The sequence below is a fragment of the Sorex araneus genome, chromosome 11 (assembly GCF_027595985.1).
Source record: "Sorex araneus isolate mSorAra2 chromosome 11, mSorAra2.pri, whole genome shotgun sequence".
NCBI lineage: Eukaryota > Metazoa > Chordata > Mammalia > Eulipotyphla > Soricidae > Sorex > Sorex araneus.
Window position 1 is genome coordinate 9,422,103 of NC_073312.1, and position 16,542 is coordinate 9,438,644.

General features: G+C 44.3%; 1 protein-coding gene across 1 annotated transcript in view; it reads left to right on the top strand.

Annotated features, from left to right (window-relative positions):
* Positions 1 to 1,396: 1,396 nt before the first annotated feature.
* RAB11FIP2 (RAB11 family interacting protein 2) overlaps positions 1,397 to 16,542 on the top strand; it is a 44,567-nt gene continuing 29,421 nt past the window's right edge. The window contains exons 1-3 of the mRNA XM_055119037.1: positions 1,397 to 2,335; positions 8,785 to 9,227; positions 9,907 to 10,375. Of these exons, the coding sequence (XP_054975012.1) occupies positions 1,983 to 2,335; positions 8,785 to 9,227; positions 9,907 to 10,375 (1,265 nt within the window). The 5' untranslated portion in view covers positions 1,397 to 1,982. The remainder of the gene's footprint in view (positions 2,336 to 8,784; positions 9,228 to 9,906; positions 10,376 to 16,542) is intronic.

Below are 16,542 nucleotides of genomic sequence, written 5' to 3' on the forward strand. Positions count from 1 at the left end.
TGGGGGATAATCCGTTATCCACAAGGCAAGTCAAAGAGCTTAAGAGTGTCCTTGGCAAAGGGGGGCAGGAACCGAAACGAATACCACAGAGGCACGATATGCCTCTCATCGTTGAGAAATCGAGGGACTAAGACTTAGAATTGTGCGCCAGCCACACAACACTAGGTCCCACCAAGGCCTTCACGGAGAAGTCACCGAGGCTGCCCAGATTTAAGTTCTTGCTCCAGGAAGCCAAGTGCCCATCAGGAGTTTCTGGCAGCGCCAGGACTTCAAGCCAGGCTTCTGCAGACTCGCTGGCCACCACCTGTATTTTCCCACGAGATCTGGGTGTCCGTGTGTGATTTGTGTCCTTGGGTGCACGTGCGCGTGGAAGAGTGTCGTACATCTCGGCGAAGATCTGCTCTTCCAACAGTTGGGTGGGGGGAGCATCAGACCTTGCCCCGGGGTGTGGGGAACTTCAGGTCCCCATGGTGAAGTGGGTTTTTTGTTTTTTTTGTCGAATTAAGGGCGTATCAGTTATTTCTGGGGGCTGCCTTCCACGTGTGTGTGTGTGTGTGTGTGTGTGTGTCTGTGCGGAGGGGGGGTCCAAGGACGCCTTTGGAGGATGACCTCACATACCCATGTGAATAAAGTGGGTTTCAGGGAGGGGGCTCCATCAGAGGCCCGCGGATTACGGGGAGAGACCAGGGGGCAGGTCCAAAGCCCCTCTGGAGCCCCCTATTGCTCACTTCCTCCTCCTCTGAGCAGGGGAGGGCATTCCCAGGCCGCAGGTGATGGGGACAGAGCAGAGGCCAGGTGCAGAGCCCCTCTGGAGCCCTCTATTGCTTACTCCGCCCCCCCCGCCCCCCAGCATGGGACGGCATCCCAAGACTGATGGAGACAGACCAGGGGCAGGGCCAGAGCCCCTTTGGGGCCCCCTATTGCTCACTTCCCCTCCTCTGGGCAGGGGAGGGCATTCCCAGGCCTCTTCTCCAAACCAGGCTCGGACCCGGGTGGGGAAAGCGTGCTCGGGGTCACAGGTCCCTAACGACCCCCGGAGCCAGCGCTTTCGCCACGCCCGCTCCAGGCCAGACCCCCCCGCATCCAGGATCCAGCCAAACCGGCTCCCGAAAGCCGCCACCAGGTCCCCGCGTCCCCACCGGGCCGGCCCCGGGGCCCGAGCGGCCCCTCTCCGGAGGGGCGCGACCCCCCGCAGCCCCCCGCCCGGGTCCCCGGCCGAGACGCCGCGCCGGAGCGGCCCGCGCAGCCCCGCCCCGCCGCGGCCACGCCCGCGCCGCGCGCCCGCCGTCGCCACGGCAACCGGGGAGGTGCTGACCCCTGACCCCGCGGCCCCGCCCCCTGGCGTTCCCGTGCTCCGCACGGCGGCCAACCCGGAAGTGCCGCCGCCGCCGCCGCCGCCGCCGCCCGGTGCTAGGAGCCGCCGGCCCGGCCAGGCCGAGCCCCGCGCCCGCCGCCCGCCCCGCGGCCTGTGCCGGCGTCGGGGCGGCCGACGCCCCCGCCCGAGAGGAGGAGCCGAGGCCCGGGGGAGGAGGGAGAGGCTGGAGCGCGGGAGCGAGGCCGCGCGAGCCGCCGGCGGTTCGTATTACCGGGGTCGGGAGGAGGAGCCGGGCCGGCGGGCGGCGCGGAGGCGGCGGCGGCGGCGGCGGCTGCGGGGAGGGAGGCCGAGCGCGGCCCCCCGGGGACCCGCGCGCGCTCGGGGGGTCGCACCGCGCCCGCCACCTGCGCCGCACGCCGGGGCCCGGTAGGCGCGGCCGGGTGAGGGTCGGGCCCCTGCGCCCCTCGGGAGGAACGGGGACCCCTCCCCGCCCCGCGGCGGCCTGACAGCGGCCCGGGAGAAGTTGGGCGGCAGCTCGGACTTGGCCCGGCCCGGCGCCCCCCGAGGATGCTGTGATTCAGGAATCAGCGCCCCCCCCCTCCACCTCCCCCCGACTCCCCCCCGCACCGGCTGCACTGCCCGGCTCCGAGCCGCGACGAGGGGCAGGATGATGCTCTCGGAACAAGCCCAAAAGTGGTTCCCAACCCACGTGCAGGTGACAGTGCTCCAAGCCAAAGATCTGAGGCCCAAAGGCAAAAGTGGCACCAATGACACATACACGATCATTCAGCTGGGCAAGGAGAAGTACTCCACCTCCGTGGCGGAGAAAACCCTGCAGCCGGTCTGGAAGGAAGAGGCCTCTTTCGAGCTCCCCGGCCTGCTCATGCAGGGGAACCCCGAGAAATACATTCTCTTCCTCATAGTGATGCACAGGTCCCTGGTGGGCCTGGATAAGTTTCTAGGGCAGGTGGCAATCAATCTCAATGACATCTTTGAGGACAAAGAAAGAAGGAAAACAGAGTAAGTCATTTATTTTAATTTGGGGGAGCGTCACTTACATTTTGACATCTTATTTCTGGCTTTTCTTTCTCTTTCCTCTTTCTTTCTTTCTTTCTTTCTTTCTTTCTTTCTTTCTTTCTTTCTTTCTTTCTTTCCTTCTTTCTTTCTCTTTCTTTCTTTCTTTCTTTCTTTCTTTCTTTCTTTCTTTCTTTCTTTCTTTCTTTCTTTCTTTCTTTCTCTCTTTCTCCCTTTCTCTTGTTCTCTCTTCCTCTCTTTCTCTCTTTCTTTTCTTTTCTTTTCCTGGGCTTGGAAATAATCTGTCAACCCCGGGCATTGATTTTTGCACGGAAATATATGCCCAGATGCCCAGTTTTTAAGCACCATGTTTGCATGGATCCGAAGTTTGGAAAATAACCGTCGTGAAGAAACATTTTTTAAAATGGATGAGCGATCTGTTCTCACTCCTGTTGGAAATAAGCATGTTAAATGGTTGGATAGTTTGAGCTGGATTTGTCATACAGATTTCACTCACTAGAGGAGGCGATCCAGGCGAGCACAGCGTTGACCAGCTAAAGTTGATGTGGGTAGTTAGGGTCTTGAAACATTGTAGTTTTTGTAGACATTTGGTAGTTACCTACCTGTATGTATCTACCTGCTTGTATCTGTATGGAGCACTTTGAGGCTGTTTAAAAAACCAAAGTAGCACTCATTTCATTTTAGCATTAGAATTACAGTTACTTGGCCTGTATTTTAGCTCAACCGTGTTTTTAGGGTCAGTACATCTTGATAGAGTCTAATACAATTCAAAGAATGAAGAAAGGGTGGGGTGGGGACAGTGAAAGTACAGCAAACATTATTCACTTTGTCCACACTGACTTTTCCCCTTGAGTTTACAATAATATCGCAACTGGTACATTACTTCAGAATTAGCTCTGCAAAGCCTGTGTGTTTCGACCTTATTAAATGCTGTCAGAATGGATACTGATTAAATTGTAATCAGATGATTTCACGACACCTTCAATTAAAACATGACCTTAGTAATAGGACTTTCAAGCATAGGATAGATGTCTTCTACTTTCAAAGTTGTAATGTAAATTGATGCTAGAATATTATGTCTTACATTGAAAAATACTCTCAGAGATATCCCTTTTAAAACTTTCCAATATTTATAGGCTGAGGAACTTTAGTAGTGTTGAAATTTATGAGAAAAATACAGCTGAATTAATAGGAGTGTTCAGTTTTCCAAAATGGTGACTTTGGTTTAATTTTTTTTTAAGTCATACCAGAAATGTATTTGCCCTTTGAGAAACTTCTAAAATAATGATAACTTTCTTGACATTCATATTCATTTCATCTATTTTAAAACAACCTTATCTTACTCTTTTCTGTGTATCTGTTTCTACAAACTTCTCTTTATTGGAGTTTATGGTTACTTTTTATTTATTTTATAAAAGTATTTTTATAAAACTTCAGTTTCATTTGTTCTTCGTCCTTGACTGACATTGGATCTCTTATAGGAATTAAATTGAATCAGTATAAATTCTTTAGGTAAACCTGGCCATTTGTTGTGTTTTAAAATTAGTCGTTAGGTTTTATTTAATACCAAAACCATGCCTAAAAGGCTACAGAGTAATGTATTTTTTTTAGTTGAATCTCGGTGAGATACAGATTTACATTACTTTTTAAAATCAGGTCTTTACCGAAGGTCTAATATCAGGTAGGGTGAAAAATTAGATGAGAAACAAAGGCTGCCAGAGGAAAATCAGTAGATACTTAAACTAGTTGAAGAAATGAAAATATTTTGAGGAAAAGGGGAGAAAGTTTTTTTTTTTAAATATAGGGGTGAATATATCTCCGATTAAATAAAAATGTTTCGAGCGTGATGTTTGGTTTCCTCTGGGTTCTTTAGTTAAGTTAAAATTTTAGATTAAAATGTGAAAAATGGATAATTACCAAATAATTTGTTTTAAATGGCCAGTCTTGGATTATAATATTTGATGTAATATTTAAAGTTTTTTAAAATGTAAACTTTTCAGTTTATTATAGCGTCAGATTCTGTGCTACTCTAGTTAGTTTTCATGACAGCTGTATCATGCACAGGCCTCTCTGCAGTAGAATCTCTCCAAGTGAAAGTAGTCCCACGTGTTGGCACCAGCCGGACAAAATAAGCTTAAAAAGTTTTTTTGTTGCATTCTATATCTTTAGCAACATCATAATTGCCATGAATTTGACTCTGATAGTTTTTGTTTTCCCTATTGAAGTTCTTCGTACAGAATTGAGTAAAATGATTTTGGGGAGATGCTTACGTGTTCCACAGGACTTGTGACATTATTACAGTCAAAGTTATTTTTTTTTTATTTTATTAAATCCTCAACCTTTTCTTTTTTTGTGGATAAATAGGGACCATATATTTGATGAGATAGCTTTATTGGTAATATTTCTAGTTTTTTAATATATTTAATAGCTTCCTTTTCCAGCACAGCTGTACATGTGGCACTGTAAGAGACACACTTGAGCCACGGGTATATTGCGAGAAAGATATTAATATTCTGCACGTTGCTGAGCCTCGTAAGCATAGTCCCAAGTGCTTTTTTTGAAAACCAGTAAACGTGATGAAGGCTTCCAGCTGATTTTGAAAGTCCATGAAAGTGTGGGGAGTGACACTTCTTACTTTTGACACCGAAGACAACTATTTATAGCTTGTCTTCCACGGGGGTCCTGGTGGGCAAAGAAGTGTGACGACTAAAATGAATATTTCACTTTTACCTTGAAATCAAATCCTTTTTCACCCCCTTTTTTTAGGAAGGGCCCCCCAGGGAAGGACCTGAGCCAGAACACTCAGAGTGGGGTTGGAAAGGCGACTTCTGTATTTCCCACTTCAATGGCTGTCTGGGTTGCTTTTGGCATGAGATTTAAGGAAATAATACAGTGTTTAATAATAGAATGGTAAAATTGTTCATGCTGTTAGGTAATATCTGTTGAATTTTTTTTTTTTTACTATATAAGTGATGTTGATTTGTGTGTGTGTGTGTGTGTGTGTGTGTGTGTGTATTTGTGTTTAATGTTCATGAAATGTAATAACCCTCCAAGTCCGAGGAGTTAGGAATGACTCAAATGTAAGCCATTTTTAAGACTTCTGTGTGCCTTGCTGTCATGCACCTGCGTCCTGCCCTCTGGCACCCTCGCTGCCAATCTTGTCCCATTTCTGACCACACAGCACCAATTGCTTGGGAATAGTTCCCACATGTGTGGTGGTTTTGGAGTATGGACCTGTGCCCACTAAAATGAAGCAGAGGCCGTCTAGAGTTAAAATCCAGCACTTCCAGAGGCGGGAAAAAACAATAACCGAACACACAGCATTAATCCACTAGGCCGCCAGTGCTGTGTCTTCATTTTTATCTCTCTGAAGTCTGAGAAAACAAGACTCTTTCTGGAGTGATTCTTGAAGGTCTCATTAAGACTTCCTGATGATATCACTTTCAAGTAAAGCAGCAAAAGCTACTTGTCCTGTCTCTCTATTTTACACCAGGATATTTGCTAAAGGCCTTCATGATTTTACTTTGGGGGGGAGAGGAAAATGGATAAAAGCAGTATTTCCAGATTGTACTCCAACACTGACTTGCTTTATTCTTTTGAGCTTGTATCTTCAGCCTTTCTCAACCCAAAGCAGCACAACACACACACACACAGAGTGAGAGAGGAGAGAGGAGAGAGAGAGAGAGGGAGAGAGGAGAGAGGAGGAGAGAGAGAGGGAGGGGGAGAGAGAGAGAGGGAGGGAGGGAGGGAGAGAGAGAGAGAGGGAAAGAGAGAGAGAGAAAGAGAGAGAGAGAGAGAGAGAGAGTTGTAGCTCAGTTATTTAAAAGTATAGCTTTAGAAGCTTTAGAAGTATAAATGCAGTCTTTAGCCCCCTGCCTTCAAGGAGCCTGCACTCTAGCAATGGCAAACTGGCATTGCCTTCTGCGTTTGTGTTGCCTGCTGAACTAGAGCAGTCTGGGATACTTGGCTGGCACTGGGCTTAACCTTACTAGCACATGTGCTTCACCAGTATGAAAGCATCGTTCCTGTGCAGGTGTTACTCATCAGCTTTGGAGTTTTTCCTTACTGGCTTTAATCTGACATCGGGAAGTTAAGTTATATGCTGTTCCTCAATTTCCTCACATATAAAATAAGAATGTTAGCGTAGATGATTTATTTGGTTTTATTTTGAAGATTCAATAAATTTTGATGACTCTTTTTCCATTTATTGGATTATTGGCTTAAGATTTTCAGAGATTTCCTTTGATTTGTCATGCGCATGGGTGTTCCTTCAGCTTGCAGTGTGTTTTTGTTGTTATTGTTGCTGAGTTTTGTTTAGGTTCCGCTATAGTTTCTTGCAAAGTGCATTCGACTACTTTTGTGTAACTTGAAATGTTACAGAATATTTCTAAGGTGCCATTCCTGGGAAGTATTCCTCCCCATCCTCCCCATCATGAAAACGGCCATTTCCCAAAACTGAGTTAATCGGTACCTGATCTTTCATTCCCAGGCTTCCGGGGTGCTCAGTCTGACATCACAATGGCCAAAATTTGACTCTGAATTGTACTCTTAATATTGACTCCCTATAAATTTAATAAGCCCTACTACAGAGGTCATTGCTGTCACTTTTCTATCCCTGCATCTTCGGTTTCTGTCCTCTGCCCCAATAAGGGATCTCAGGGTCTCAGGTTAGTGTTTTCTGTTATAAAATATTTTAGAGTGTCTTCAATTCCTTGTTTTGATGCCACTAGACTTTAGTTGATTGACAGTATACAAATATCCAGACAGCATTTTTCTGTGTATTTGCTGCTAAGATGTAACTGGTGTATTTATTTTGCATTTTCTCTTGCCGTGAGGGCCTGTGACCTACCTTCCATGTGACACATGGTAAAAATGTCTGTCTGGATGGCAATGATGAGAGGAAGAACGAACTTAACACTAGATCAGAGTTCCCTTGTAGCTGAAAATTTGTTACACTCGATTGATTAGAGCTGTATTTAAATAATAACTCATCTTCAGGACTGGGTATTTATGCTGTTGAAACACTGGAAACTTTCTGGATGTGATTGTGATTGCAGCTTTGGGCTTTTGCCTTATAGAATGGCCACTTGTAACACCAAAAAGTAGAGACTTTCTCATGGAAAAAAAATGACTGTACACAAACCAAAATAAGCCTGACTTTTCAAGTACATCTATTTAAAATGGAAAGTGTGATACATTAAAATGTCTAGAAACATAAGATTAATTCAAGTTAAATAGTTTGTATTCATTATTGCCACAGCAGCAGTAGTAAACAAAACAGATTGTAGCAGAAAGAGCTTAAGTTTGTCCTTCAAAATCTCCTTAAATGTATTGCTGTGTGCCACTTACCTCTTACTTATTTTGCATATTTTATGTAGTAAAAGGCTTCGATTCATGAGCAGTTTTCATAACTACTAAACTATAATTATCTGCAATATTAAAACAGTAACAAGTCTCACAATGGAGACGTTGCTGGTGCCCGCTCGAGCAAATTGATGAACAACGGGACCACAGTGCCATATTAACACCTCATTTTATCAAAAAAATTTTTTTTTTTTTCTTTTTGGGTCACATCTGGCAATGCACAGGGGTTACTCCTGGCTTTGCACTCAGGAATTACAACTGGCGGTGCTCAGTGGACCATATGGGATGCTGGGAATCGAACCTGGGTCGGCCACGTGCAAGGCAAACGCCCTACCCGCTGTGCTATCTCTCCAGCCCCCTTTACCAAAATATTTTGGGATGGGAATTAAATATTATACTGTTTAAAATAGGGTCATTGGGCTGAAGCAACAGTACAGCAGGTAGGGCACTTGCTTTGCCTGTGGTCAACCAGGATTGGATTCTGGGGATCCCATCTGGCCTCCAGGCCCCTCCAGGAGTGATCCCTGAGTACACAGTCGGGAGTGATCCCTGAGTACACAGTCGGGAGTGATCCCTGAGTACACAGTCGGGAGTGATCCCTGGGCGTAGCCATGTGTGGCCCAAACCAAAAACCAAAAAAAGGTTGTTACTAATTCCTGGTGTCAAAAATAGTTGATGTTGGTGAGTTCTTTCAGAGTCTCCTCAATGTCTTGATGGTGGTGAAAGAAAGTGTTCTTAGACCATTGTCTACTCATCGCAGATGGAAACACAGTAGTAAGAATATCTGGTGATGGATTCTCCGGTCACAGAAGTACAGGGTGTGTGTCCCCACACCTTTCACACCAGCTGCAGCCCCGCCCCGCCCTGCCACCTGTGTCTCAGCAGAGGGCCTGATCAGCGTTTTTCATGAGACAGTGAATGGCAGGAATCTGATTGGCAGTCTCTGATCCAATCTTGACTTGCTTTGATGTACAGAGTGGCTTTACCTAAAGAGCTATTTGTATATAACAATGCTCCTTTCTTCTCTTTGTTACATATCAAAACCCATTTTTTTTCCCCTTCTCTTTAAGGTGGTTTAGATTAGAATCCAAACAAGGAAAAAGAGCCAAAAACAGGGGTGAGATAAAGGTCAATATTCAATTTATGAGGAACAATATGACAGCGAGCATGTTTGACTTATCAATGAAGGACAAAACAAGATCTCCTTTTGCAAAGTTAAAAGATAAAATGAAAGGTAGAAAAAATGATGGGACGTTTTCCGATACATCTTCTGCGATCATTCCAAGTTCCCATATGCCTGATGCCAATACTGAATTTTCAAGTAGTGAAATGCAGATGAAATCCAAACCAAAAAAGCCTTTCCTTTTGGGTCCTCAGCGACTCTCTTCGGCTCATTCAATGTCTGACTTAACTGGGGCCCATGTGTCTTCTGAGAAACTCAAGTCCAGCGCCATTGGCCAGAGGCATCTGGTCACACAGCAGATGGATGCCTTCGGAGCAGTTCCAGAAGGTGGTAAGTGACGCTTTCTCTCCAGCGATGTTCTTAGTGGTCTGAACTACCGTTCAGTCTTTAAATTTCAGTTTTAAAATTCGGAAGTAAAAATTGCTGTTTCTTCGTGGCATCTTATATTTAGTCATTGCCTATGCTCGAAAGTGTTGAATTCATCGAAGGCAGAAACATTCAGTATCGTGTTTGTATTGTGAGAGGAAAAGAAAAATGAATTTCATTTTCTTTTCATGGCTCAACTCCTTTCGTACTGCTCTTTCTCCCATCTCAGAAAGATGAAAAAGAAACTAATCTTTCGTTTTATCAAAAAGTTTCTAGAGAAAACTGTCTTATGTTCTGGAGAAATAAATTCCATGTTAATGATGGAGGAAAAGTCTTTGGGAATTTATAGCATTACCACGCCAAGCAGAACCTTTAGTTTTGACATTCTAATGTATGCAAGTGTTTCTTTATGAACTGAATAAATTACTAATTGCCTCGCAGTATGCTAATTGCTCTTAGCCTCCATACTTCAGTATGCTATACCTGAGCATTTTTAGATTGTTTTCCTTGATTATTCTAAAGGTTAATGTCTTTAAATAGCTAATTGCTGTCTTTCTAAAAGCAGCCGTCCGCACACAGAATGTGTCAAGTTGTGTGATGTAATGTGTCACTGATTATGTACTAACTACAAAATTGTTTGCAGGAAGTCTCAAATCTCCACACAGAAGAACATTAAGCTTTGATACTTCTAAAACCAGCCAGCCTGACAGGAGTGTGGACGAAGGTGGACTGTCTCTTGGAAGACAAAATGACCCATTTACAAATGTGACTGCTTCATTACCCCAAAAATTTGCAACACTGCCAAGGAAGAAAAATCCATTTGAAGAGAGCAGTGAATCATGGGACAGCAGCGTGAATTTATTTTCAAAAGCAATTGAAGTAAGAAAAGAAAATAAGAGGGAAAAAAGGGAGAAAGTTAGCCTCTTTGAAAGAGTGACTGGGAAAAAAGATAGCAGAAGATCTGATAAGCTTAACAATGGGGGTTCCGATAGCCCCTGTGACTTGAAATCACCTAATACATTTAGTGAAAACCGTCAGGACTATTTTGATTATGAGTCAACTAATCCGTTTACAGCAAAATTCAGGGCTTCAAATATCATGCCATCTTCAAGGTAAGCTTTCCATGGGGGCAGTTGTGCTAATTTGGGAAATCTTGTACTTGAAAGTATCGAATAGCCCTTTAAATGCTTAATAATATTTTAAATTCCTTTTATTGTACTTGACAGAAAGTTCTTATCTTATTTTTTTGTAATTAATTATGGAGCCTGGCAACATTGCATGCACCTTTGGAATTTATTTTAGAAGGATTAAAGATGATTAATCTCCACTCTAGTTTATTTCTACTTAGGTCAGTCAGAAACTCAGCAGAACTTAGAGAGAAAAGGGCATACTTTTTGGAGACTTGGTGATCGTGAATTACTACGGAGTGTTAATTCAGACCAGGAAATTAGGATATACTTTGTTTTTCTAGTTATTATTTTCCAGGGATTTATTCATGGGTTACCTGGAATGGATTAGTGCACCAATAGTGGCCCATAATATTTCAGAAATACTGGCATATGCAAGTTAAGTATGATGGCCTTTTTATAGGTGGCATCTGTCCTTACTAAATAGCTACTTAAAAATACGTATGTGTGTGTATTGGGATCCAGTGGCCTTTGTGGTTACTAAAGCTAGGTTAAGTAGTATCTGATTGACAATGTATAGTCATAAAAATATCATAAATATTTTAAAAAGCTGTTGGTATTATGGTACCTTTTAATATTATAGTACAAGTTGGAATATCTGTATTTAAATAAGATTATGGACCTTGCAGATTTAAAAGTAGGATAGCTTATTAAGGAAATTGCAAGCATAGAATTAGATGAATTCATTGGCTTTTAAGCAGTTGAGGAGGAATACAATAGTAATGGAGAGTATATAGTCTTGAGTGAGAATCCTGGCTAGGAATTTTGTGACCATGTTTTAAACAAGGAAAGTAACGCCGGCTTGAATAATTGGGTGATGGTGGAGTCCATAGAACTGACCCAGGACTCACGTCGAGAACCCCTAGATTGCTCCATATTTTTGCACGTGTCATCCACATTACACAAAACCATTTCACTCCACTTCGAGCAGATTGTTAGCTCTGTTTGCCCTCCCTCCGATTCGCTGATGTCTCTTTAATGCGGGCTTTTCAAACTTACAAAGACCAGTGCTTTGGTTTTTTGTTTTGTTTTTTTAAGATCAATAGATACTTGCTGTGTATTTAGGGAATGTTCAGTTTTCTTTATAGATTATATGCCAAAGAAATTACATTTGATCATAAGATACTAATATTTTATTAAAGAGTCTGTAGTTTTATTTGCTGTTTTCAAGTCTGTTATTTTGGTTATTTGCTTGGTGTACTTTTTATCTTGCTTTAAGTGCCAAATTGCAGGCCAGAGATACTTACTGGTATAAAGTGCTTACCTTACAGTGAGCCAACCCTGGTTTGACCCCTAGTACTGCATATGATCTCTCAGGCATAGCAATGAGGACCCCTAAGCACTGCAAGGGGTGGGCCATAAAAAAAAAAAGAAGAAGAAAATGATCTCCTAAATTATAGAGATAAATAGAAAAATACTTTTTCCCCCTCTCTTCACTCATCTTTTTTTGAAAATTGCTAAAAACATCTGAGGTAACAGAGATTGGGTGACATAACACTTTACAGTCAAAGGCGAGAAATGATAGGAAAATAATATTTCAAAATTCTGGTAGCATATGGGAAAATAAGTGTCCTCAAATCTTTTATTGTCATATATTCAGGCTATCTATGCCATATATAGGCTGCCATGAGGGAGTATTTTGGCAGATTTTGATGATTTAAATATTAATGCTTGCTACTTCTATCAGTATAAGAGCGATTTCATTATATATAAAATACACATATACGGTGTGTGTATTATGGTACCTTTAATATTAAACATTAGTATATTACATATAATTATATAGTATATACTATATATTGCATTATTGTAATAGTAATACTAAAATAATAGCACAGCGGGTAGGATGTTTGTCTTGCACGCGGCCAACCTGGGCGTCCCTCTAAGAGAGCCCGGCAAGCTGACGTATTTGATATGCCAAAAATAGTAACAAGTCTCACAATGGAGACATCACTGGTGCCCGCTGGCACAAACCCATGAGCAACGGGCTGACAGTGCTACAGGGCTAAAACTTAAGATTTGCCCTCCAGATGCTACCAGTAAGGACAGACGTTTGTAGTTCCCATTCTGATGTTTGGTGGGTAGTAGGTGGTAGAAAAACGCATTCTGAGTGCACGGACGCAGTATAGCAGACCCGTTTCCTATGGCCCGGCTCTCGGCTCGCTTCTGCTCCTGCTCCTCAGCCCCAGGTCGGTGGGTGAGGATCTTTCTGATGGAATGAAGACCTGCGTCATGGTAAAGGAATGTTTCTTTTGTGTAGACAGAAAATTACTCATGATTGACCTGTACTAGTTGGGTGGGGCATCCACTGTATTAAAGCACCGGTAGGTGTGCATTCGGACCCACGTGGGCTGTTCTTAGGTGCCAGGCCTGGTGGTGTGCATTAGGACCCCACCTGGACTGTCCTTAGGTGCCAGGCCTTGGAATGTGCATTAGGACCCACGTGGGCTGTCCTTAGGTGCCTGGCCTGGGAATGTGCATTAGGACCCACATGGGCTGTCCTTAGGTACCTGGCCTGGGAATGTGCATTAGGACCCACGTGGGCTGTCCTTAGGTGCCAGGCCTGGTGGTGTGTGCATTAGGACCCACGTGGGCTGTCCTTAGGTGCCTGGCCTGTGAATGTGCATTAGGACCCACGTGGGCTGTCCTTAGGTGCCTGGCCTGGCAATGTGCATTCGGACCCTGTGTGGGCGTCCTAGGTGCCTGGCCTGACTGTTCATTTCTTCTGCTCAGTCCTGTCCCGACTTCAGAGCGCCCCGTTAGGTAGTAGGTAGGTGCGCTGGCCCCGGAGGAAGCTGGCCTGGCCGTGGTGTGCACCGTTCTCGTTGCCATTGGTGCCAGTCCTGAGTTGTCTGGATGTTACAAGCCTTGGCATGCTGCAGAACTCCTCCTTCCCGCTTCACTCTACCTCCAAGTGGAGGTAGAATTCTTGTAATTGTCGGGAAACTGTCTTATCTAGCTATGTATTGATATTGAGTGGTTGGTGTTTTAAAATTACAGTTTGATTTTAAATCACAGGTAGTTTGCCATCATCATTATCAATTCATGTGTGGTGTGGTTGACACCACAATTTGTAATTTTTTTTTCTCTCATCAGTAAATAACTGCCCGAAACAATATACCTGGGTGTTTGCTGTACCGCTTTCAATCTTCCGTTCCCAGCCTGTGCCTGTACTTCTGTAACCCTCAGCTGTTTTCCCCCCGGAAACTGGAAAGTGAAAATAGGCGGCTGTGTTCACCAGGCCAGATTTCTTCCTGTTCCTGTTCTCAGCAAGGCAGCGAGGCCCCTTGTTGATCGGGCTGTCAGTGAGTCGATGGGAACAGCCGGTAGCTCTGGTCCCAGAGACGCCGGGCGCGGGTCTGCTTGTGCGTCTCCTTCTCCAGAGGTCCGGGCCTGCGCCAGGCGTGGGGCCGAATCTGCCTTATTGCCTGTTTTTAGGAATAATGTTTCATTGGAATGCAGCCCGCACTTTTGTTTATGGCTGGTTTTGTGCTCTGGTACAGTTGAGACTGTGGTATGCAAAGCCAAAAATATTTATTTGGCCTTGGTCCTTGTACTAGCCGGGTGGAGATTTTTGAGAGGTGGAACTGTAAGACGCAGGTCGGGGGGTCCCGGGGTCCCGAGTGCATGCGGAGGATCACCGCAGGGTAACTGAGCGTTGTCTGGATGGCAGATCCTCAGAAGTGCGGTTACTGCAGGTTTTAGTTGTATTTATTACAACACTTAGCATTGTGTTTTATTTAGTGTTCGGGGCACAGAGTCATGCAGTTCCTTTCAAGTAAACAAACCAGTGAAAATCCTTAAGAACGAAGGGTTTGCAATGCCAAATCTAAACTTTTCGACTTTTGAGTCTTATTTTAAGCTTTTCTTAACTCTCTAACTTTTCATTTATTAATCCTTAACTTTCTGTTCTACGTAAATTACCTTCACCACTGCCGCTCTCTCTCTCTCTCTCTCTCTCTCTCTCTCTCTCTCTCTCTCTCTCTCTCTCTCTCTCTCTCTCTCTCTCTCTTTCTGTTCCTCTCACTCACTCTCTCTTCAGGGGGTGGCAGAGGAGGATGGTGATAGAGGGCTTCTCAAGCTGTGAGGGATGCCCCAAAGGCTACTACTTCTAGCAATATTACACTTACCAGGTGGGCCAAGCCCAGAGATACTTGGGAGCCCCCAGAACTACACCCAGTAGTGCCCGGGAGACTTTGTGGTGTGGGGGTCCCACCCGCGTTAGGTGCCTGTGAGACACATGCCCTGATCATCTGCCCCTCCCTCATTTATCCTCAGGCCTTGGTAAGCTTTGCCAGGTCCGTTTTGGGCTCAGTCATGGAGGTTGATCATCGTAACCCACCTCTGGGTATCCTGGCCTCTGTCCTGGGTGCTAAAAGCTCCAGTTCTTTCGCGATGAAGATGGGGTGTTTCCCTTCCTGGGACTTCTGCTGAAAAAGAACATAGTTACTCTGTGATGCTTCTGTGTCTTGGTCTTGGTCTTCCTAAACTAAGCAGTCCAGCCTCGAGTGCTCGTGCCCAGTACTCTTGGCTGGCTGCTCCAGAGCACCCATGTTTCTTTTGTGTGTGTGTGTGTGTGTGTGTGTGTGTGTGCGCGCGCGAGCACGCACGCGCCGGGTACTAATCCTCGGGTACTAATCCTAGGGTGTTTTAAAAAATTATAGTGTGGGGGGGCCCACCTCACATAGAATTAAAATTGTCAGTAAATGCACCCTGAAATAGACATTTTTAAAAAGTTCTCACTGATCTTTGGGTATAGAAACTTCTGCTCTAGGACTTGGGACTTAGGGCAGGTGCAAGGCAGTCAACCCCAGTTCGACCCCCTGCACCGCAGAGCTCCCCCGTCACTGCCAGGTGTGGCCCTCGGGGTCCCAAGCACCACTGGGATGGCCCTCAGGGGCCCTGGCACTGCAGGATCTGAGCCACACCTCATCCTTGGGTCCTTGTACTCAACCATTCTTCACCTCCTCCAAAAATCACTGCAAGTTGCCCCTGAGCCATTTGAACACCGCTTAGGACTCTCCAAATAGCTGATCGAAATGATTAAGTATTTCGCCAAACTCAGACATATATGTAAATTGGAATTCGGGAGTTTGGCTGGTTTCCTGGTCTTTAAATAGACAACTTAGGCACACGGTTTTGCCTTACGGGAGGGCCCAGTAAGGAGATCAGCTTGATTAAGAGGAGAGAGTTGATGGATTAGCTGAGCGACATCTAAATTATTGTAGGCATTTGAAGAGTAGGCAGACATGTCTGACTGCTAAATATTTATGTCATCTGAGAATGAATTGTTTTTCGGAGTTCAGGTAAAGTAGGCACTAGTAATGATTAATTGCATGTAAATACCATGCTGTATTTGTATTTCTATTAAAGGAAGCTCTGTGTTACCCACTTTCTAAGGTTCCAGGAGAAGGTTTGGACAGAACTCTACGAAGGAAATGTATTCATCTAAGAATAAAATTGATTGTATATCTTCTCATAGTGAAAAAAACATTTGTAACGCAGGCATACTCTGATGAACTAAATTTGATGTTAGAAGTTCAGCTTATCAGACAACAAGAATTTAGAGAGATTTTTACCAGAGAATTTTGTTTTGGTCCACATAAGGATGATGCCTTCCTTTTTTCCATACCCTACTTTACCATGGCCTTGTATATCATGTTACTAACTCCTGGCAGCTCTGTGATACTTAAGGGCATATTTATATGTCCCAGCTGTGTTGATTTTATTATGTATAAATATGTTTGCATTTGTAGTATTTGCTATTAAGAGCCTACATCTTAAGTCAAATGGTTATTTTTAAGGAAGTTTAATTATAGTATTTAAAACCAAGAACTCATTTGTCTCATGCTTTATTATTTTACATGACAATATACCTTTTGCTTTGGGGATTCCATTGACCTACTTAATTTTTTTCCTCCACTCTCCCGCTTTTTTCTTTCTTTCCTTAGTCAGTTCTTACCTGCAGTTAGGTCACACTTTTCTTGGGAGCTACAAAAATCTAGATGAAGTTACCTGGATGAAGTGTGGGTCTAGTCTTCATAAATCAAGATAAGCAAGTGATCACTATTAGGAAGTTTTATAACTTATCT